Source organism: Chelmon rostratus, chromosome 5 (genome assembly GCF_017976325.1).
Source record: "Chelmon rostratus isolate fCheRos1 chromosome 5, fCheRos1.pri, whole genome shotgun sequence".
Taxonomy (NCBI): domain Eukaryota; kingdom Metazoa; phylum Chordata; class Actinopteri; order Chaetodontiformes; family Chaetodontidae; genus Chelmon; species Chelmon rostratus.
In genome coordinates this window covers 4,329,494-4,354,196 of record NC_055662.1, presented here as the reverse complement: position 1 = coordinate 4,354,196, position 24,703 = coordinate 4,329,494, and the positions used below count along the sequence as shown (strand labels likewise).

The 24,703-nt window shown below is 40.8% G+C and overlaps 1 protein-coding gene across 2 annotated transcripts; it reads left to right on the top strand.

Moving 5' to 3' along the window:
- Nucleotides 1–1,171: 1,171 nt before the first annotated feature.
- Nucleotides 1,172–24,566, top strand: tango2 (transport and golgi organization 2 homolog (Drosophila)). Of its 2 annotated transcripts, none has more exons than XM_041937040.1 (9): nucleotides 1,172–1,384; nucleotides 2,345–2,470; nucleotides 9,342–9,430; nucleotides 11,217–11,336; nucleotides 12,051–12,168; nucleotides 18,425–18,492; nucleotides 18,698–18,851; nucleotides 23,039–23,143; nucleotides 23,579–24,566. In XM_041937040.1, exons 2-9 carry the CDS (start codon nucleotides 2,415–2,417, stop codon nucleotides 23,697–23,699), a joined length of 831 nt encoding a protein of 276 aa, XP_041792974.1. In that variant the 5' UTR covers nucleotides 1,172–1,384; nucleotides 2,345–2,414; the 3' UTR covers nucleotides 23,700–24,566. The 2 variants fall into 2 exon arrangements, with proteins under 2 accessions (XP_041792974.1, XP_041792975.1); XM_041937041.1 differs by having other exon boundaries at nucleotides 1,175–1,384; nucleotides 18,701–18,851.
- The last annotated feature ends 137 nt before the right edge of the window (nucleotides 24,567–24,703 follow it).

Below are 24,703 nucleotides of genomic sequence, written 5' to 3'. Positions count from 1 at the left end.
AGCTGAATATCGCCGCTGTGAACGCAACTTGGCTGCTGCAGGGATCGGCAGCGCTGTTACAACCTTCAAAAGCTCAGATTGTAGTTGATGTCAGGCTGCTGCTCGCGCGTCCCTTCAGTCACGCGCCACATGCAAAAAAACAAAACAAAAAAAAACGGAAGTATCCTAAGTGGTTTAAAAGTTATTTCTTGTACTTGAAGCGACTATCGTTAATTATTACTAATTAGCAACTGCGACGTTGTATAGTATGAAAGGCAGAGCAGCCCCTATCCCTCTCATCCACAATAATGCTGGATGCTGTCGGTGCTCCGCCCCATCACTACTCGCACAGTATTGGAGGAAATTTGTGATTGATTGTTTCATGATATATCTGGAATTATTTATCAAGGAAATTGTTCTTATTATTACTTTGAATTGTTCTCATTTTAGTACTCAGTGTTATAATTGTTTTTTTTTTTTTTTACAAAACAAGTATTCCATTAAGTCTCCCATTTTATTCCACAAAATACAGAATACTCATACGTACGTGCATCATTCCTATTTTATTTTATGTTCTCATCATGTTCCGTCTTCAATTTGTCCATACGTCTATTGTTATAATAATTGACTGGTGCCGTGACATTGTCAAGTCAGCACAAATACCAAGTAAAGGACTAGTGAATATTTTTACAAAGTAAAAGTTTTGAACGTGACAAACGCCAGAGTAAAACAGTAGTCTACAGTATAGTATAGGTGTGTACAGAAGAAGACAGCACTTGGTTTCATTTTATGTTCTAAAGTAGTTCACAGCCTTCAGAATGAGCTGACATCTGTTAAGACAATCAGAAGCAACTCTGATTTGGACACGTATTGGGTTGAAGAGTTAACCCTTGCAGCTTATAAAGTTAATGAAGAAAAAGGTGTGTGGTCAAAATCTTGTTCTAGTCTCAACAAGTCAATCCTAAATTCCTATTTGAAATAATTTTACCAAAAAAAGTTTACAATATTAGTGCTTTTATTTTGAATGTCGTCAACAGGAAACGCTATTATTATTGTTCACTTTTAACCTGCTACGTTTGTAAACTGACCAATCACAGCGAACTACAGTGCTTCGTTGGAAGTGCACTCGTTTTATCGTTTACAATGTCGGGGTGGGCGGGATTCAGGACAACGCGTATAGAATAAACCTTCACACTGCTTCGAAGGTTTATGAGACGACTGGAGAAACAAATCAAGGTCACCCAATGTGAACACTTCCTTTCAGTTGTCAACAACGAGAGTAAAGGGACAGTGAGTACAAATAGCCGATTCGGCACACTCTTCAAATGTGTTGAAGACAACTGGTTAACGACTGGCTGAGCAAACGTCATCTGCAGCGCAATGTGTCCCACATAACCAAGTTTAGGTAGGCAGCTAAAGTTTGCTTGGTTTGTCTTTCTGTCATCATTACGTGCATTGGCTATAATCATGCTAACGATAGCTAGTTTTTGCTTAGGATACCAAGTTATTGCTGAAATTAGTTTGCTGGTAGCTGTAAAACTAGTCACATGTTATAATGTTACTTTACCGCTGTTTGGTCTAAAAGTAAAGATTTGTTTTTTCCTGTTACATACACAATAGGCAGTGGCTATGCTATTTGGCTAGCTCATCTTGAAGCAATAGCAACTATTATTGCTTGCCACAGTGCTGCTACTTGTTTAACGCAGTGTTTTGGACCACTAACATATGCAGTTAATGTTAACTGTCTAATAAGCAGTTAGCTATATAACCTGCAAGCTTGGTAGTGTCAGATAAGTATAGCACCATACTTAGCACATCGTTGAATGACATTGTGGCACATGGATGAGGTAGTGAACTTCGGCTACCTCATTGCTAGTTACCTTTGCACTCATTACAGTGAAACGAATGATAAACATAATGCACGTTTATGATAGCATGCCTAACACTTTCTATTTTGAACATGAGTCAGGTTCACAGGGGTACACACAGCATATTGTCAGGATGGTCCATTTGTATGTCCTGCAGCCAAATACACCAAGTGGGTGTGTAAGTGATGTATATGTATTCTGATGAGTGCATCCTAAAGATATGGCACATTCCCAGTGCTGTTTCTTCCAGATGTATGATCTGTGAACACAGACAGCGAAGAAACCCTTTATCTGCTGCCATCTCAATTATAATAAAAATATAATGTTGCACGGTTTGAACAAACCCGCTTCTGTCTTCCTAGGTCATGATCTTGTTTCAAAACAGATGTCTTTATTTCTACAATCACTACACTCCCACACACATCCATGCTCTCATACACCAGCTCTCAACACAGTTGCTTAACCCGTTTCTCTTTCTGTTTTCTACTCTTTGTCAGATATGAAAAAGATTTGAAGGCAGATGTGGATTGAGTAAAACCTTGTCATCAATCCCCCCACAGTACATCCATGTGTATAATTTTCTTCAAGTTTGACCCCCGGCCTGCATCCAAAAATGCCTACAGGTGAGCAATTAACCCTTTCAGCAAACACTGATAGTTACTGTACTGTTCTCAATGCTTTGTCAGTATATAAGAAAGATATTTTGGTCAGCTATGCATTACAGGAAGTGAAATTCCAAAAGAAAGGATTTGCAAGGAAAATATGCCACAGCATAGAACATTCTCCCAAGAGATCATGAAATGCACCATGTACTGATGTACAACTACATGTACACCTACAACATGTTGCTAATATTTACTAATCCATATAAGCAGTTCTTAAACAAGAGAGCTGCCTTCAACTATATGACAGAAGCTAAGCAGAATTACTCAGTACACTAAAACACAGAGAACACAGAACTGCACACTTGGAGCTGGCAGAGACGTAGTGTCTTGCTCTACTCCTGATCTAGCAAGAATTATGTCTTTAAATACAATGTTACTGTTAACCTCATAAGCCTTAAGTGTCAGGCATTAAGTGGGAAAACACAAAGATGAGGATCAAACATCATAAGCACCTTTAAACTCCTGCTGTACCCGCTGTGTGGTCCATCTTGATAAACAGCTCTGAGGCTCTTTTCAAAGATCCTCATTACGTCAGGTTCGATTTTTGGGAAATGTGTATACAAATTATGCATGAGATTTCTTTTTGATATTTCACTCTGTTTGCATCATATATCTTCAGTGTAGTGTTGAGACATGCAGCTACAAAAACATATAGATATGTTTTTAAAAATAAATGTAAGAGGGGGAAACCTTTCAGGTTGATAAATCCCTGCTCTGACAATGCTTCGATGTTCCCTTTTTCATCTTGTTCCACAAGGGAAGAAAATGTTTGTTGTTTTAGCATCTGTTTTATAAACATGTGGAACTAAGAAACATGGGATTTTGGAGGTGCCTTTAGCAGCCCAAGTTTGTCATGGGATGACATAAATAGCCCTCTACATCGGGCACATAATTCACTTAGCACTGGTGACATCAGAAAAGACACCACATCTTTTGCTCAAATCTGCCATTTTAATGTGCTGAATGAAACTTTGTGCAACCTCCATGTGCCCTACCTAGCAGTAAATGCTGTTGGCAGCCCAGACCAGCACACTATGAGTAGTCAATGTGAGTTACGGGGTGATGTCGAATCCAGCTTATTATAATTCCCCTGAGCTCGAGAGTGAGCTCTCTACCTGGCCATAGTCCATCTCTGTCCTTCCCGCTGGGAGTCTGACCCCGCCTAAGGAGATCACAGCAGAGGTGTGGTATGAGTACTGACTCAGACTTGAACCTGGGGAAAGGTGAAACGTACTGTGTCCTAATGTGGTTACATCAGAGCTATATATAGACTATTGGTTGCAGAAGTAGTTTTCTTTTGCTGCAGTGATGTGTAAATCAAAAGGAATGTGCTGCAATACTTAGACTAAATTGGGTTGAAGGCAAGATTTAAGTTTCAGTAAGTACAATCATTACACTCCCACAGCACAAAATGACAGCAATATACCTGCAGGGGTTAAATGGGTTCACGTTTGACTGAAATGACTCAATGATTACCCACATGCTGAGAATTCTGTATTTCAAAACTCAATTTGTAGCCTGCACTGTTTTTTTCTTTCAACTTTTGTTCAGAATAAAAATAGTTCTGCAGTCAACTAGCTAGCATTACAATAAGAATGTGACCTGTAATTATAGCACTTCCTTTAGGCTAGACATTGTCATTTAAATAACAGCTTCAATTGCAGTCCCTAGACACCCCAAATAGATAAAATGTGTTGATGGACTTAAACAGAGGTTACTGACAGTTTTTCATAGATCTTTTGCAATGGTGGGGATAACATTGTTGATCCCCCTTAGGCGCATGATGTCATTCATGGCAATTTGCCAATTAAATTATGATATGTGCAGTGAGGAAGTTGACATTTTGGCCGAGAACCATCATGCCCATTCAAACTAGGTGGGCACATGCCCCACCTGATTTTTGATAACTTGATTTTTACAATTTTTTTCTACTTCATTTTGTGTTTTATTTTATTGCTATTATTTTTTATAATATGTAGTTCTGATCATTGTATATTATGAGTCAAATATATCGTTCTGATTTTGTTAGATCATTACTAAGAAAGTGACACACCCCCTGTCCCTGTGGTATTTGTTTCCTCCAAAAGTTGTAGGATGAAACTGGTCCACAACAGCAGGTACGCACATACACAGCACTCGGTGTAACATCATTGCTGGAGGTGATGATGGCTACAGCTTAACTGTGTGTTGCTGAACTGATTAGTCCAGCATCAACCCGTTTTTCAAATGTGAAAATTTAATGCAAATGTTTATACACGCTTAATTGCCCATGAGAAATATAGGCATAGCTTTCTGTGCACAACAGTTGGCCTCTATTAGATAAAGTTAGTAGCCATCCCTTAGTCTGGTTGCTTTCGGCTCGCTGGCTAGCAGTGACTCGCTTGAGAGGAAAGCACATGGAGTGGCCATGTGGTTGTTCCACCATTTTGGTCCAGACCAGAATATCTCAACAGTTATTGGATGGATTGCCAACAAATTTTGCACCTATATCCATGGTCCCCAGAGGGTTAAACCCTCTGAATTTCATGCTCCTCCTGACTTTTCCTCTAGTGCCACCATGAGGTTGACATGGTCTTGACATCCAGCAAATGGATTGCCATGGAATTTGATACAGATATCCAGGGTACCTAGAGGATGAATCCTAAAGACTTTGGTGCCCCCCCGACTTTTCCTATATCCCTACCAGCATGTCCATGTTTCCATTTTATTTTTAAGACTTAAGCTGCTCTGAAGTGGACAAATAAGAATATAATCTGTCAGTCCTCTCATCTTCAGTGAGAGGGTCTTCAGTTAGACTGTCACTTCCTCTGTTGCGTGTTCCTCTCGGTAAAATCAGCTCACTTACTTCCTACGGTTTTGATGGCGTAGATATGCTATCGATAATTGCACTTATTTGTGACGCCTGCAAGATTTACCACAAATAAATGTCACCGATGCACTTTCACCTGCACCCACCAACAGACAGGAGAGCGGCTCCAAAGTTGTACATATCAAGTTATGTCCACAGTTATGAGGGTGAGTAATTAAGCCTACACTTAGCCTAGCTTGATGTCTGTAAACCTTTTCTTCGTAGAGTTTGGCTAGGTTGAAACACCGAATAGTATATAATAGACATCACAGTGTGTGTGGGGAGGGTATGCTGCAGATCTGTAAGGAAGTCAAACAAGCCCCATAGTCTGAGAGTAGGATGAAGATACTGTGTTAGTGTTTGACTAACCATGTTCCTGGGGATTTGGCTAATTTCAGTCATGTTAGAGCCAATAGTAAAACCTAATGCTTAAAATAAATGAAAGAGCACAAGGTAGCTAGTCCCCAGAAACCAGCTTGTTTGTGTTTGTTTTTGCATGTTCACTGTTCACTGCTGTGTGTTAAGTTCCTCTTCTGTTGTTTGAGTTCCTGTTCTTCATTAGTATGAAGACAAATGAATTCACATCAGTCTGTATGAGAAGTTGTAAGTGTAATTTCCCTACTATAATAAAAACAGGGCCTTGTTATTTACTTTATTTAAACTGAAAAGAAAAGAACAAGCATCTTCTTTTGCTTTCTTTTCTTACAGGTGAGGCTCAAGGACTGGTGCATCACCATCAGCTGGTGCATAGCTGCATGTGTTGGTGGATCAGTGTTGTTTACCACTGTGTTGCATTTTCCAGTCAGCATATTACTCCCAGCTCTAAATCCCAGTGGTTACCCCAGTAAATAGCTGTACGGAGGGCAAGCAGCAGTGGCACGTAACAAGAACTTTGACGAGTCTGAAAATAGTGTAATTGTAATTCAAATGCTATAGCTACATATACATCATGATATATACACTCTTCGTCTCATCTTTTCTTTATCTTGCTTAATTTCACAGTGTTTAAAACCAGGCTCAATGAATTTTCTTCAAATAGGAGCACACTATACAAAAGCATCAGTGGAGGGTTGCTGTATCTGTCTGACCTTCAAAGTTTATCTCAATAAACAATGAATGTTGAGAATTGTGTCTGGTGTTTCTTCAATAATTGTAGTTTTTCAGCATCACGAGGTACAGATTAGTAAAGCCATGTTCATATTTGTAACAGACTAAAACCCTGCTCCAGACATATACAGTAGGTCTTTCATCTTCAGGAACCTTTAATACTTTGACATTTCTTTCCATTCCAATGAAACGACCAAAGCTGACACTTGCAGGTTATGTTGAAACACTTTTTTCCCTTAGTCAAAATAAGTGACTAATTCATAACAAACTGGTCAATATTTAACACAAATAAGTTTTCATTCATATTCCTGTGAAGCTGTACACTTGGCCTGGGGGATTTAGCAGGAGCATTTATATTGGCATATAGATGACCCAGGTACAGGTGAGTTACAAAAAATGCCGTTGTCGATGGCATAGGCTACAACTAACATTACAGAGAGAATCACACCAAAGAGGAAGTGTCATTCCAACTGAGGGCTGGCCTTGATGAGAGATCAATTCATTTTGAATTCATTTAATTATGGTCTGCATTACAGGTCTTCTTCATTTTAATATGGTCATTGAACACGGATATGAGTGTGTGAAAATGAAAATATAAAGTGGATTATTGCATTTTTACTTATGTAAAGTTATGCCATTGTGGAGTTACATTTTCATTTTCAAGTTTGTTTTATCGTTTCCATATATTGTCGCAAATGGGCTTCCATATTTTAGAATTTCAGATGTTCTCCAAGATACTTTGTCTCTGAGCACATGGTTGGTCAGGTGGAACTTTAACCTGATGGTAAAGCGAGATGAAAGGTCAATGGCTCGCAAAATTTACAAGGTATGGGACTTCGGAAATCATGAACATCCTCGAATACGTAATTCCACTGCAAACCTGTGGCTCCTGCCTAGTCCGCAAGCCACTGTATGTACTGAATGCAAAAGTTCAAATATTCATGAAGAGCTTTGATAGTTCCCTGCTTCTCACCATCTCTCTGACATGCAGCTGGCTGACTGTGATCCGAGCTGCTCGCATGGGATTTTCCCCCTCAGGATCCGATAGCAGATGCTCTCTCTGGTGTAGCATCAGAACTGTTAGCTTTGTTTTCTGGGGCAGTGGTGGCTCATACGGTGCCATGGGAACAAGCTGTCATCAGGCCTTGAGGTCGACCCCTATTAGGTCAGTTTTGTCTATTTGTTTGCTGTTAACAGGATCCAAGCTCCCATCCTGAAAGATTAATAGGAGGGACCATTGCCAAGTTTAGAAGGAACACACAGCTATTAAAGAGGTCAATACATTTCATTGACCTTTTCTTTTCTTTTCTCTCCTGTGTAGTTTGCCCAAAGTGCCTATAGGTGCCTCTCTGCTGTGTTTGAATCCATAACTCAATGATCTTAACAACTCTGATTCTTTTAATGTGCAACGTTTAGTTTTGCCGAAAATCAATAAATATATGTTGGTGCGCTTCATGCTGACACACCGTAAGTCTACAATATGGATCTCAACTAAAATGATAATTCATGTTTATAGAAGTCACAGGGTGCAATAGCGGGAGGTCACGTTTTCCTCTGAGCAAAAGAATAATTGTTTCCTGTGTTTCATAGCTGCTGAATGGGTGAGATGAGCTGGATGTTACTGTGTGCATGTGTGCTGCTGAGTGGTGAATAGGAAAAGTGGAGTGAGGATATATACACATCGGTGATGTTACATTTCCTTGCTACACGATTGATTATAGTGACCTGACTGTATAGGCATGTATAAACTAGTGGCTGGTTGCATTAGTAACAGGTCACAATGCACTTTTCAGTTGTTAATGACCATGAACATAATGGCATCACAGCTCCCTGACAGGCCGAATAATAATGCAGGTCAAAGTGCAGTGAAGTGCTTAACTGACAGGCTGCAGCCTCCCATTCAATTTTAAATGGGATCACACTCTTTTTCAGGCTGTGTATGCTTGTTTGTTGCAGAAAGTGTTTGTGTTGTAGCCTGCTTTGGCAATAAAACAGAGTTAGAATTGGATAAAACACCTGGACAGGTTACTGATGCGAGGCAGGCACAGACAGCTTTGCAAAGTGAGATGAAGATGAGATGGTTCATCTGTCACAGATTGAGGCAAATACATCTTATTTGAAATAAGTTGCTTTAAGGTTGGACAACTGATCTTATTCCACACTGTCTGACAGTGTTATATGCTGTGTATTCTGTATTGGCTTGATATTTCTTTTTTTTTTTTATGGCTGCACCATCCTATCCAATGGAAATATTCTAGAAATATTCTAGATGTCTTGTGCATGATTTTATACGCATTCCCCCAAAATGTAGCCTGACATATTTGGCATCTTTGGAAACTTATTTCTTCGTTCTTTCTTCAGAAGCTGTCGAACTTCATAAGTCCTGTTTCACTTTACTTCTTTACTTTCCTTCCTTCTCCATTAAGACTAGTTGTCTGTAACTTTTACATTGGCCTGGTCTTTTGATGTCACATTCCTTTTGATCCTCTGGTCTTTGGTCGTCATCAAAGGACCTCCTCCTTGTAACCTTGACCTTTTGTGTCCTTTGCATCCTGCTCAATCAGTTTGTAATATCACTGTAGTTGAAGACTCCCAGACACATCTGAGGCCTTTATGAAGTCGGGCAGAGAGACTCAGGTTGTTATAGTAAATCTGTAACTCTGTGTCCAGGAGCAGTCTGTCTCTCTGTCTACCAACTCATTAACTTCTGGGATGGGATATCGCGTTCATGATGATGAATGAGTCGTTGACGAGGGATCTGCTGCTGAGACCAGCGATGGTAATACCTCATTGGCTCACGTCAGGAGCGAATGAGCAAGACTCGCTGAATGAACAAAAATAACAAAGCAAACCCCTCTCCCTCCCTCTCTCCAGGCTAATTTTGGCTGCAAACAGGGATGAGTTCTACAACAGGCCGTCCAAAGCTGCGGACTTCTGGGGGACCAACAGTGAGATCCTCAGTGGTGAGTGAGTCCAGCTCATCACTCACCCCACAAACACGAAGTGCAGGCTTTGTATGCGTTTGATTTTTAAAACTGGCAACAGACAAGTTTTTTGCTTTAACATATGATTATGGAGTAAATGCTGATTGCACAATATTGCACAACCATCAGCATTTAGTGAGTTAAAAGTTGCCTGTTTCCACTTTAACCAGGTAAGTCCCAATAAAGTTGGAAGGCTCTTTTGCAAGGCAGAGACTTGACCAAACCAATAAAAAGTTGTCAAAACAATACAAAATCTGGCAGTGTATGGATGTAGAAGACGCTGTGTTAAATCTAAACAAATGGAATATGTGTTAGACTTTAAAAACATAACCTTTCTTGGCTCTGTGAAAACGCAGCAGACGCTGGCTTTTCAGCCATGTTTGACTCGTTTTATTCAAGGCTAAATGGCTTTCAATAATCAAGGAAAAATCTGTCTCCTTCACCCTCGAATCCAATTCTCCTCCACTCCGTCACAGAACATCCCCACCCGCAGTAAACCATATTTAATTGACTGATGTCTAACACACATTATAGCCAAGCAGAGGAAATCAATCATCCTTTTCTGCTGAAGGAGGAAACGCAGAGACAGCATCGTTGTTCATCCGTCTCTTTCTCGCCTCTGTAATAGAGGGGTCAGGACTCCAGTCGTGGGCCCTTAATTGATGGCTGCTTTTATGCGATGTGACAGGAATAAATGGCTTTGCCTTATCTGCGGGGCTGGGGGGGGTGTGGAGGCAGGGCCCTGAAGGAGACATAGCATGACGAGAAGGGAAGTAAGCTATAGCTCCCAGTGGGATCTGGCTAGCTTTCCACCCACCTCCCAGAGGAATAAGACCGTTTGGCTCTCTTGGTCACTGTCAGTGTAAGTGACCTGTCTTTATTGATCACCAGGAAGCACAGTAGACTTGCAGTGCCCCACCTTTTCCGTGTCATGTGAAGAGGAATGTGGAAAGAAAACAATGGATTCTGATGGATTGGGTTTATCATTTAAGCCAAAGCTGGACATGAGGGTAGTCCAATCAAAAGACAGGCTCCTTACATACTTGCTCTAATTTGTGATTTTTTTTAATCAATGTTAATGACAGATGACACATTTATCATCAGGTGTATCTTAATGCAGGCAGGCTAGTTCAAGTTCAGTATGTTGTCTTATTGACTTTTTTTGTATATGAGGCAAGGACATTTTGCTTCAAAATTTGGTATGAATTATTAGAGGAATGGGACTTTCACTGAACGAAAAGCTAAATTAGTTATTTCCTATTTGTTTATTATGGGAAACTTTATTCTTCATGAGTGGACTTCTATGCTGACGAATTTCACATTTTTGCATGTTCAGCTGATCTGTGTTTTAGCTTTAAACACCAGCAATTAATTATGGTTAATCAGCTGGAAGTCTGCCAATTAAACAATGTCTCGATTTCCCCACAATTACTGACAAATTACATGCTTCTTTCCAAGAAACAACAGAAAAATTACACCAGTGAAAAATTTGTTACCCAGTGTGCTTCTTGAGACATGTGTTGACCCAAGGGTTCTTAAACCATTGTGGAAAATCTGCAGAAACATTAGAAATGACTTCACTGAATGGACACTGACTGGGTTTTGTATTATGTGGGAATAGTTCAAAAGCATTGAGGAAACACAGTGAGGTTAGAATATTTCTCTTTTGTGGTATTTATTAGTTTTTTCATCATTGCTAGTTTATTTTTTTAATAACTGGAGAATTCTGTGTTTTAAACACATTTATCACTTTTGTGTGAACCAGGCCTGGACCTGGAATACGGTAAGGAAGGAGGATCATGGCTGGGGGTCAGCAAGCGGGGCAAGCTTGCTGCCATTACCAACTACATGGAAGGACGTCCCAACCCCGATGCACAAGGAAGAGGTGAGCCAGCCATGAAGAAGTCACATCATATATCTTGAGTCTCCACGGTTCCATGTGAAATATCGTGCATGTTGCTTACTCTTTAGATTTATTTGATAATTTAACCAAATACATTTTAAGTCCAGTCATGCAATTTCTTTAAAGGACCAGTGAGGAAGTATTAGGGGGAATATTGGCAGAATATGGCAGAAATGGAATATAATATTCATAAGTATGTTTTCATTTGTGTAAAATCACCTGAAAGTTAGAATCGCTGTGTTTTCGTTTCATTAGAATGAGCTCTATGTATCTACAGAGGGAGCTGGTCCTCTTCCACAGGGCCCGTCATGTTTCTGCAGTGGCCCAGATTGGACAAACCAAACACTGGCTCTAGAAAGGTCTTTCGTATATTTCCTGGTTTTCATGCCCACTGTAGGTTCCCCTACATGCTTGGAGAGTGAGGGGTGAGACGAGGGATATTCAGGTGGTTGCAATCTGCAACCTCAGCCCTAGTTGCCACTAAATCCTACATTCTGGTCTTTTAAAAAGTTGTTACTAACTGTCGCATTTAAAGCACAATATTGCTTTCTGAAATGTTGTGACATAATTTGTTCTGCAAGTTTCACATATCCATGTAGCTAAAATGTGTACTCCGTAATTATTATTAACACCTAGGCTGCTTTCATTGAGGGCATACTTTAAGAACCATGTTTCTTTACCTTTGCTGTTCTGCAGGATTTCTAGTGTCTAACTACCTTATGGACAAGGATCAGGACAGCTTCTCCTACCTGAAGAAGGTGTCGACAGAGAGCCACCTGTATAACGGCTTCAACCTCATCACAGCGGAGTTCAAGTGAGTGAAAGGTGTGGGGAAAGCCGTGTGATTGCATGGTCCATTAACTGATAAATCTAAATCAAGGATGTGTTAGCATCATGAGAGTCTTAACACTGAGAAGTGGTTGCAAAAAGATACACTTGTCTCCCAATAGGAGCCATACTCTCAATGTGATGCATTTCACAAGTTGAAATTTATTCCTGAGAGTTAGGAAACTACATAATACAGCCACCTAAGGCTGTTGGATGGTAAGACAAGTTCTTTATTGCACTGTGTGGGTGTCATGAAGTGACACTGGCAGATTCTTGCACACTAAAGGACTCTGAATCTGAGATTTTTTAGAAGCTTGTTGAGAATGGGCTGTAAATTTGTTCCTCTGAATTCTGGCCCTACCTTGCAATGAAACCGCAAAGGCAGCGTCTTCATCTCTGGAGTGCTAAGCAGGCAGAACTGAAAAGAAATCTCAGACGCTGCACTGTGAAAGAGCCAGCATTAAAATTCTAAAGGAACACCTGTTCATATTTCAGGGTTTCAGACAAAGAAAATCTAGACAGCATTAAAAATAATGAGGGTTTTTTTCTTTTTCTTCCCTCCACCGCCTCCCACTGTCTGCTTCGCCGTCCTGACTTCACTGAATTTGGTGATCTGTTTAAGGGAGGAAAATCAAAGTGGGATCAGTGCACACGAAGATAGCTGTCATGGTGGAGGCCCCTGTAGACAATTGGCATGGAAACGGGTCTTAGTTTCTGCCAGCGAGAGGTTGGAGGTTCAGCTCCAACACACACACCTACCAAACTGTATCCCTGCTGGGGGAGGGAAAAAAATCAGGGTTTTCACAGTGGAGTTTGGTGTCATGATCCGAGTATCCTGGTAACATGGCCTCAAGCAGGATCTAGTCTCAAAAGGGATTTTCTTATGCTTGCACATCCCTTCCTCCACATTCGTAGCATTGCTTTTAAGTTAAAGAGTGCATTGGCTTCCTGCTGTATTAGGCTAACAGTGTTATTTTCAAAATCTATGATGTCAGCTAATTATTTCTGCCTACCTCCAGGATGGATATGGAGCAGTTTATTGAAACAGTGGGTTCTTGATTTCAGATGGAGGTAGATCTTCCTATTTGTATGTAGAGACAGTTGGGTTCTCCGTCTGAAATGATAACACGCTACTGTAGGTGGCCACATACGCTGTGTAATCGATTCCTTTTGATCTTGCATTTTTGGTTTTTGAAAGACCAAAAAAGACACCACTCTCCAAACTATTCAAATGCAAATAACACAGCCCCATGCACAGTGCTTCAACATGCGAAGAAATCCAAAACTTGCTGCTGGACCTTGTTATGGTTCCCTCGCTGTGATTGGACAGTCATTGTCTGGGGAGTGAACAGAAAGTTGAGTGAGACACAATCAAGAAAAAAAACTTTCAAAGGAGAATTTTTAGTCTTCCCTAGGCACAGGTATTTAACATCAGAACAAAATCTAAGCTATTTGCAGCCTCAGGTGAGACTTTGAAAACTTTTTCATGTCAGATTTAACAGCAGCTAGATGGCTTGACTGTTGTTTCTTTGGTAGGCGTAAGCCATCAAGATATGCAATATCCTTGTTAAGACCAGGAACCGTATTCGTGCCTGCACCGTCCCACTGGCATTCCTCTTTAGCGAAAGAGTAACGTGCCCACATTTCACGAGACACCAGCAAAGTGAAAGACACCTTGTGATTATGTTGTGATAAAGCCTTGTGTCCTCTAGTCTGGCTGGGCTGTCATCTGGGGCTCGTGCTGTGAAAGTGCTGCATGTGTTTTTTCCCACAAATACCTGTCTGATGGGAGCAGCACTCACTGCAGATAGAGATGACACACGGCGACAGAAAGCAAGCCTACGTCTTTTTAATAAACGCTGTCATTACCAGCCTGTTTGTTTTGCACTGTAGTATGTCCTGCAGCACGGAGGAAATAAGGCGTCTCATTTCTTTCCGAATCAATAACTACATCTGGTGGATGGAGAGAAGCTCTGTATTACAATTAGAGGATTCCTCATTCATGTGTAACCGGAGACATGATTTATGATGTGGTGGCGGTGGGGGAGAAGATGTGCCCGCCACTTTTAGGCATTCTCTGTCTTCACTCAGTTTGTGAGGGTGTGTGTGTATGTGTGTGTGATTGCGCTCGCTGAGATGCATATGAAAGAAATGGTGTACACTTAATACACAACCAGAGGGCCATGTTCTATGTATTGCTCCTTTTTAAATTGTGATTCTTGTTGAACTAATACTGCCTTAATTAATAATCTACAGCCATGTTGGCTTGAGTTCTACATGTCATTAATTTGGTCAGTGGCATTTCCCAGAACATCATACCTAGCCTTCCCTCAGAGGAGCTACTGCCACATATATTTAAATATTGATCTAAGATATCCTCTGCTTGATGCTCTCAAGGCTCCATATCCAACATTTCATCTGACTTTTCTATAGCTTCGGTTTTTGATCCCACTTTATGCCACTCACTTTAAAGCCAATGCCCAGAGATTATCCATTTTAATGAATATCTCCTCTGATGTTTGCCTGCAAAGAAATGCCTCGCGTAATGCACTTTCTGTGAAACACAGTGCGACTGCTTTATAAAAACAACGTTAGAGAGTGGTTCAATCTCATGGCCTCAAACCATGTGTTGTAATTCTTGGCAGAAACTTGTTTGAGCTGAATAAGAAAAACAGCGGTGGAGCAAATATGCACATTCCAGGGATGGAGTATCAAGGGTGGATGAACTCTCAACATCCCAACAAGAGGAACTACTATCAGTATTTGTTTTTTTTTTCCGAGCACTAGTAAGATTACCTGCAGGGAATTCACATTCTCGTTGTACTGAATAGAATTAGCAGTAGATGCTCTCTGGAAATAGCTCAAATATAGCCTGCATTGTTCATTGAGTGAGTCCAGATGTGCAGAAATTGCCACAAAAATCAAAATAATGTTGATTTTGGCTTTACGGTTGTTAGCATGGGGTCATGTTTTACATCAGGAAATCTGAATCCCACTACATTTTCCTGCATTTGACTTTCCACGAAAGTCTTTCTGATCGAATGTAGACTGATTTTGATCTTTTCTGGGTCAGGTGTGATTTTGTTACTAAAGTTACATAAGAACATTGTGGTATTCTGTTCTATTTATCAAGTCAGCGTTCACCTTGCGGTCATATACAGTAGCTGATGTTGAAATAGGGTGCCACGTTATTATGTCAGGACTATGAAGAGTATAATAATTAAATCAAAGTCTTCATTTTTACTGTGTATCCAAGCATAACAACTCTACTACCTAGCTTGAGCTAAATGCTAACATCATCATGCTAACATGCTCATACTGACAATGCCAATATGCTCATGTTAAGCAGGGTTGTTTATCATATTTCTTCTTCTTAGTCTGCTATGTTGGCATGCTAGCATTTGCTAATTAGCACTAAACACAAAGTCCAGCTGAGACTTGTCATGAAATGTTGATCCAATGATGGTGGCAGATGACAAGCCACTGGATCACCAATCATCCTGATGGGGATCTGAATCGGTACCAAGTTTCATGGCAATCCATCCAATAGTTGTAGAGCCATTAAACCATATTCCACATATGGCCACCATTGATTTGTGAACCAAATTTCATGGTAATCCGTGCAACATTATCATCCATAGAGCTGTGGCACTAACATGTCATGATTACAAACAAAATACCAAGCATATCAAGTGTTTTTCCCCAACTCCATGCCTTAAATGTCTGCATGTGTGGGTGTACATGCACAGATGTGTGTGACTGGATACAAAAGTACATGCTATCGTTAGCCAGGAGTTAGCACCAACATGCCTGTCTACATTCTGAACTGATGATATTGAAAGCTCATCCAAGCTCATCTCCAGGCAACTACACCACAGCTGGCGGTGGGGAAACTGCTCTGCAGCCTCAGTATAGAGCACTCTTCATTAGAACGTCTCCCAGCCAGCATACTGATTACCGCTCTGACTGAGATCTGACAAAGTCTGTTTTCGACTCTTCCCTCCTCGTTCTCTCTCTGCCCAGTGGCCTTGACCTCCTGCTGTTCCCTCATCGCAGCCCAAATCAACCCACAGCACACCTGATGGGACTTTCAATATTCTAGCAGAAATGGAGCTATTTCTCTGCAAATCCTCCACCTGCTACCACCATGGTCAATTTGATGCATATCGCAGGCAAAGTGTATATATACATAGACACCAGGCCCTTCAGGTATTGTCGAGTTCAGATCACAACACCAAACTGAAAATAGTACGTTCAGACCTTGTGTTTGCCCGCAGCAGAGCGGCAAACGCTTCAGAGAGTCTTCCATTTCCCTTCAGGTTACAGTGCCATCTGGTTCGCATTGAGCAGCTACTGTGCACATGCATGTATGAGGGGAGAGCGCTATCACCAGAATCAACATTTGCCAGAGCTGCTGTGTTCATAGTAACCATAGGAACACAGAAAAAGCGGTTGTTTATTCGCACTGTTCAGCTGGGTTCGGATACAAGCTGGAAACACTATCAAGGTCTTTGTTGTTGTCAGAGAGATAGTGTAATGTCAACCTACGGCTTTGAGGAATCTCCCGCAGCTGCCCGGACACATATTGACCTGCCTTCAGGAAAATTTACACAAGACACGGGGCCCCTTACGCAGACAGTAAGGGACGACCTCTGCACAGCGAGTTCATCACTAATCATTTGTAGGAAACAAACGTGACAGTGTGTGTGAGTGGCAGTCTGCGTCATCATGTAACTCTCTCAGTCTTTGGTGGTTTGCTGAGGTTGAAAAGACAAAGCATTGGGTGAATTACGATGTGCAAGATAAAAAAACTGACTAATGAGATCCGATGATTTTAATTTGTCCCGTCACCATCTACATTTAAAATTCTAAATGCTAGCAAATGTCTTGTCATTTCACAGCATCGCTTACATCATTCTGCCTTTGTAGTTAGGTTGACCGAATGGATAATGATCCTCACTGCTTCCATTCTGTTTGGCTGAGGAAAACAAGGACAAGCATTTCATCGTTGCCTGATAAGCAAATAAATCTGTATACACATGAAGTAGTACAGTACATATTTCTAGTGCTTGCTGATTCAAACCAAATATATACATCTCATATGTCTTTTTGAAACCCAATAGCCACCCTGTATGTGAAAAGCATGCTTTTCATATATAGTTCTTTAGATATCAGGGTTATCATGGTGTTCTAGGGCTTAAACTAATCACTTCTTTTGTCAGACAACCAGTTCAAAGTGCAAAGATGTTCAATTTGCAGTGATATAAAGCAGAGACGAGCTGCATATATGGAGCAATCAAATGTTTGGCATCAATGTTTGAGAAGTGAATCAAACATTTTATCATCATAGTTGTCACTTCATTTTCTATCAATCTGCTCAGCTCAGCTCTGAACATCTGATGTGAAGTTGTTAATGGGTTCTGCAGCCAGCATTTTCTGCTTATGGTGATCAATGGTATAGACCAAAGACCTGTATGTATTTCGGTGTTTAAAACTATCCAAAAAGTATGTGGCAGAGCTACAAGCCCAGCAGCAAATTCTGTTCCTGCCTTGCCGGCTATTGACTGGGAAACTTTCCAAGTTAGATGTTGAAGCAGTGTTGCACCACATTTCAGATTGACTGATGCCACTGGTATGGCTGTCATAAAATTGACATCAAAAAATTCATTCCCCTGCTGGTTCAAAGGATTTGGTCATAATTTATTATTCACTCTCCTGTACCAAAGCCGTCACAGATGCCCTTGATGTCAGACAGATTTTTCAGACTGAATAAATTCCCTCTAACTGAGGACTTTGCAAAGAGATCTAACACCGTAACTAAGGGGTTTTGTGGTAGTCAAAGGTGTTTGCAGCACTAATTTGTATTTTGAAGCTTTAATTTTACTGAGTTGTTCCTTTAGGATAGATTTAAATGCTGCAATTAACTATGGTGTTAGGTATTTTCCCATTTGAATTGCCTGTACAAATGAAACAGGCTCCTTAATTCCTATTTTCCAGGACTGCAAAGAAAATCAACCATTAAAGAACACTGTATAGTGCACTGTTGATATTCTCTTTCACCCCGAGCACCCATTTTACACGATTCCCCCCGGAGTGCTCCTTTGAACATTGCTGTATTTGCGTTTATTTCAAGAGCACAGAAGCATTATGACTCTTGACACAGCCTTCATAATTAGACACAAACACGTTTAATCATCACTAAATGCTGTCTCTCATTTTCCATCTTACTGTGTCCCGTGTAGAGCCAAACAAGACACTGTGTGTTACTATGGAAACAGAGGCAGCCCTGAACCCATCCATCTAAAACCAGGTCTGTGTTTTTAATGTGGTTGCTGTAGAAACGGTTCATTTCACATTTTAACTCTCCTCTTGGCCTATGCCCCAGTCAGTTTAGCCTGGCATTTACATGTTGCTATCGCTCTCAGATTGTCTACTTATTAAAAGATGAGCCACAAGGTCACTAACCGAGCCTATTTGTGTATGTGTTTGTCTGTATTTTCTCACATGCCCCTCAGCAGGAATCTACGGCTTGAGTAATTCGTTGCTGGACACTCCATGGAGGAAACTGCTGCAAGGCAAGCGTCACTTCAGCAGTGTCGTCAACGACCAATCCCTGTCCTGCGATGGACTGGTGCAAGAGCTGCTCGGCGTCCTCAATAATGAGGAACTGTGAGTGGTGAACACCTGGTTAACTCTGGAGTCTCTAGGCTCTAGAGTCACACATCATAACAACAGCATTTCATTTTGATTTTATTTTCTGAACAACCTCATACTAATACTTTTTTATTAATATATTAAAGACTTTATGTCGGATGTAAAGCAAGTAGGGATGCACGATAATTATAGTATAGTTATCGGGCCGATAACAGGAAATTATGACGTCATTCCGATAAGTCCGATATCATGACGAACAGCCCCAATAACATATGTGTTTTTGTCAGCACGGCAGTGCCTCGCTCCCACTATGAGACCAGAATGGCCTGCAGTGAATGCTGCGTTCATGTGACGTTAGCATAATCAGAAGAGCCGAGGGACAGACACAGGTTGACAGAAGGTGTCGATGGTGAAGTTTCAGAGCGCCGGGCTGCCGCCATGGAAACGACTGAAACATCTCAGCAGATGTTTGATGACTAATAAATGTGGTTCAGAAGTTCATGTTCCCCTCAAGATGAATATCAATAAGTGAATTGATCCTTTTCATCAGCGCCACCATCAGGTCAGTGTTTTAGTGCTCATAAACCAAAGTGCTAGGGAGCAAATACCTGCAGAAATAAAGACACTCCCATCAGCCTCAGCTGCACCTTTTGCTAATTAGCTAAATATTAGCATGCAGTCTTAAAAAGCTAAGCTAAGATGGACATGGTAAATATTAGAGGATTTACAGACGTTTCAGTGTTTGGTTCAACCATCGGTTAACTGGACTAAGCAGAAACTACAGAGACCCACCATCACTCGAACGCTGCGACGTTCAGGGAAAATACACATTCTGCATGTTGGTGTTGTTGAGCTCACAGCTGTTTGTTTACCAAACCTGAATGAACAAATTGAATCTGAGTCAGTTTTTAATTCTGATGTGAAGCTGCAGCGTCCAGAAGGTTTATTTTAACATGTTGGAAAAGAAGCACTTCATTTTTTACTTTGATTACTTGGAGGCAGAGTTACAGAAACAGAAACTGAGCTGTTAGATCAAATGTAAAGAAGTTACAACCACTTCCTGTCAGTTTTCACTTCTGATAAACTGGAAATATTTCATGTTAAACCCTGTTACCGTGGTTACTCAGTGTGATCTGTGATGTCACAGTGTTGTCTGTGATGTCAGTGTGTGATGTCACAGTGTGATGTCACTGTGATGTCAGTGTGTGATGTCACAGTATGATGTCAGTGTGTGATGTCACCTAGTGATGTCACCGTGTGATGTCACCATGTGATGTCAGTGTGTGATGTCACCATGTGATGTCAGCTTATGATGTCAGTGTGTGATGTGATGTCACAGTGTGATGTCAGTGTGATGTCAGTGTGATGTCACAGTGTGATGTCAGTGTGTGATGTCACCGTGTGATGTCACCGTGTGATGTCACTGTGTGATGTGATGTCACTGTGTGATGTCAGTGTGTCATGTCAGTGTCTCATGTCAGTGTGTCAAGTCAGTGTGTGATCAGACCTTATCAGTCACCTGAAACATAACCACCGCTTTGATGGAGTTTGGAAAGCGTATGAGGACGCCCAGCCTGCTAAAGACGCTAACGTTAGCAAGGCAGCCGCAAAGAAGCCACCGGGACTCGAAAAGTCCAAGAAATTTGCCAAAGATGACCCACGGGCTAAGGTTATTGAAGATTTAATCATGGACGTGATGGTGCTTGACTTACTATGGACTGCCCTTCTTCAGTTTGTTTACATAGATAAGTCTAAGTAAGGGATCATGTATCTTCCTTCAGGATGACATAGAAGCCCAACGCGACGCTTCTCCGTAGGAAACTGCTCACTATACGTTATCCCGCTTAGGACACGGCTTACTACTAAAGCATTCAATAGTGTGACACAAAATACTGATTAAAACATATTTTATTGATTTAAAATGAGTCTACTCTCGCCTGTCACCGCTCTCACTGCGCAGCGGCTCTGAAAGTAAACACGTACGTTGCCTAGCAACCGCCTCTCACTGTGCGCAGGCCGGCAGGCAGGAAAACTTATTTCTTTACAGATATTCAGCGAAATCATGTCAAATGTGGAGAAGTGACGGGATATCCCAGACCTGAGAGAGACGTAGCTGGAGACAGAGTTTGGTTTAGCGCTATTTTTTCGGACTGATGGATAAAAGTCCTGCATCAGCTGATTTCTGCTTTCAGCGTCAGACATTAAAAAATCTGTCTCCAGTTTTGTCTCCACTAAGCAGTCTTTTAGCAGACCGATCGTCCATGCTGTGTTTCTCTTGGTGTTTTTTTCGTGTCTGTCGGCTTCAATCTGGTCAATCTCTGCGTCCTCAAGTCTTTTGTGTCTTAATATCGCTCCTGCTGTCGGTCCAGCGTTGTTCTTTACTTTTCTCGTCTTTTTTTGCTGGGGACATCATTCTCCAGCCAAGTGTTTGGTCCTCTCCAAACAAATTAAAAATAATGCACGGAAAATGCTCCATATTTTGCCTCTCAAATCAGCTGGCGATGTGTTATTGAGCTTGGTACTTTAAGGGATTGCCCCTTTAGTCTGACTGAACACCGCTGAATTTTCGCGATTGACCAATCAGAATTGAGTATTTAAGAGCGCCGTCTTCTAACTTCTGTCAGTACGATATGCACTGTGCATTATTTTTGTTGTCATTGAGGAATGCACTTTTTTATTTTGTTTAAATAGAAATGTTTGAATCTAACTTGTGCCAGTGCATTAATTTTCTATGTATATTTATTTTTTGTAAACTTCTGGAATACACTTTTTCAGTTTGTAATCCTGATGCATGTATTTGCATCATTTCAAGGGGCCTTTATTTTAAATATCAGTAAGTAATGCACCTTATTTAAATTGATGTGAGATATCAAATAGGCTTGTTTGATAGCGTTAAGAACATGTTTGAGAGGCTTACCAATAGTTTTTCATTGGAAAAATAAATATCTCTTCATTTAAAGAGTCAAAACTGATTTTGGTTTTGTTCATGGTATTGATGTCATGATGTTAGGTATATGTGTGTGTTATCGGTTATCGGTATCGATCTTTAGGAGCTGAAAGTTATCGGTTATCGGTATCGGTTTTAAAAAACAGTTATCGTGCATCCCTAAAAGCAAGTCTGATTTAAATATGGATAAATTGTCATGGATATTGGTTAATTCCATCTACATTCACTAGGACTGTAGAGTGGTATGTTGATAATGAACATAGCAGAATTGTGCTTTATAGATACTTTGTCAGGGCTCTGAATGAGCTGTTGTGGGGGACTGAAATTCTGCTGCATCCATTGCTGGTTCCTCTTAATAACACTGTCTTTTGCGTGGTGTTATGTGATGCCAGAAGGATGCAATAAACATATTGACATTTCAGGAAATACGATTATTCGCTTTCTTGCTGAGAGCTGGTTGAGAAGATCAATAAAGCTTTCATATCTGTACGGTAAATATGAAGCTGTAAGAAGTGTACAAACAACAAGTATCTTGTCATCACCACGAGGTTGTCAGGCAACCAGGGAGTCCAGGAAGATAATGTGCCCATCCAAAAAGTATTTTGGCACATAACCCCCAGTAAAACCAAAGCTTTTTTTACTTTTCAGTTTTTTTTACAGATTAAACAACCAAGATGTGTCATGTTAAGTAGTGAGCTTTAGAAGTCCTGGAAAGCAGATTTTATTGTCATTGGACCGAGGCAGGCTATCTGTTTCCGGTCTTAGTGCTCAGCTAAGTGAATCAGCTGCTTGTTGTTGACTCTCAGCAGCAAAGTGAGTAAGTGTTTTTCCCAAAAATGTTGAACTATTCCTTTAAAGGAGAAACAATGCAATAGGCATTGTGCAACATTCCATTTTATTGAATGTGCATTTTTATTTCCAAACACATGGTTTAGGTAATTGGGTCAAAGTGATAGTTTGTATTTGTCTGTGTTTGTCGTCACCAAGAGATTGTTCAGGGAAAGGCTTTTCATCACTCACAGAAATGATCACTATTCCCGCAAAACGTAGACCCAGATTTTAGAAATACATTCTCTCTTGAGAGACTGAAAGCACAGTGCTGCAACAGTTCAGGTTGAACCATTTGTGCAGCTGTTGTTTGTACATTACATCTTTTATGGACATGATGGATTAGTTGTTCGCTGACTTAAACATACTGCACAGGCAATATGACGGACAACGATATACAGGTTTTTATTGTGGGTTTGTTTCACAGGAACACACCCGATCCAGCTCAGGAGAGCCAGGGTGATGGTTACAGCAAGCCCATGATCCAGGCTCTGTCAGCGGTGTGTGTTCGCTCCCCTCATTATGGCACAAGGTCAGTGTCTTCCACCCACGCCAAAACCTCTACCTCCCCGCTTGTATCCACCTGAAGTGACTGACAGGGCTGCGCTCGCCCCAAGGATCATAGAGAGCTGCTGGTACACAGAAATCTCAGGTGTAATCAATCCTCCGCAGAGAAGAAAAGAAAGGGGATTGTCTCTACTGTACAGGGACTGTCCTATAGCCAGAATGTCAGAGGGTCAGCCTTTGCCACAGCCATCAAAGTGTCCTTTAGCAAGGCACTGTCTGCCACTGCCACCTCATTCTTGATGCGGGTGTTTACAAAGTACCTCAAATGGAAAAATGTGACTTGATCGTAGTTGTCCTCAGTGTTGCCCCTGCCTCCCACTGTGTTATTTGATTTTCATCATACTTCATCATTGTCAGTTAATAATTCTATATGTGTTTTCTTATATCCCTGCCCATTTAGGACCAATACAATTATCCTGATAGACGCAGAAGGTAATGTGACCTTCACAGAACGCACCATGCTCAACTGTGACACAAGCAACTGGAGCACCAGTTCCTTCCAGTTCAAACTGCAGGTGTGAAGACACGATGGAGGAAACCAGCTCTGTGCCTTTCTGCATCACCTCTCCTTCCATCACCCCCACCTCCCATCCCTCTCCTCCAGCTGCACTTCACCGTAGCAGCTCTGTGAACATGAAGACTCGTCTGCACTTTTTCTTCAGCTAGTCTGCACTAGCTGCCTAATTAACATCTGTGACACATGTATTTCTTATTCTTGATTTAATTTAAAATGCAACTTTTGAAAATGTGTGCTAATTTAAAAGATTGCCAAAGAACATTTAGACATAACATTTATTTTGTGGAGGAAAATATTTTACCTACATGTCACAAAAAACAGAGAAAGCAGAGTTGGGCTGCTTCGCTGGCATCCTGCTTTGAACTGCTATCAGTTACCATTGTGGGCAAGATTATTTTAATGCCATCTAATTTATTCTTGTTGGTGTAAGGTTGTTTCCTTTCAATCTGTTATATGGAGTAATATACTCTTTATGCACAAATTCCTGGCTGAAATTTGAGATGGCGTCCTTTAGCTGCAACAATTAAAAAAACTGTGTTTTAGTATAAAAATCCTGCAAATGATTTTCTGTTTTACACAATAGTAATTCATGGAGTCACCAGCATTTTTGTAGAGGATGTGTAGTCTGATTTAAGATCACAGGAATTGTCATAGATTACAGGTACCAACTCCTTTTAAATTTCCGATTACAGGTAATGATGATGACAGATGGCAGGTAATTTATTATGCCCCAACCCTGAACAACAGTAGTCTCAGTCTCAGCAGATATTTCAGTTTTGAAAGGAAATAGTTTCAGGTATTGGATTCCCGCTTCCATGGTAGAACAATGCATTTTACTGCTGCTTTACAATAAAAGCAATTTATCCACTCACATTTGGCATATAATGACTGCTGACACTTCTACACAAACACACTGTGAGGAACCCAGTTTTTTAGCAACGACATATGTTCGTGCACCTGTCAGATTATTTCCACATTACACTCTGTGTCAAATAGACAGCTGGCTAT

Coding starts and splice junctions, on each gene's coding strand:
- tango2 (XM_041937040.1), top strand. CDS start 2,415: ATGTGTATAATTTTCTTCAAGTTTGACCCCCGGCCTGCATCCAAAAAT. Junction 12,169..18,424: donor CTCATCACAGCGGAGTTCAA/GTGAGTGAAAGG, acceptor TGTCCCGTGTAG/AGCCAAACAAGACACTGTGT. Junction 23,144..23,578: donor TCCCCTCATTATGGCACAAG/GTCAGTGTCTTC, acceptor CTGCCCATTTAG/GACCAATACAATTATCCTGA.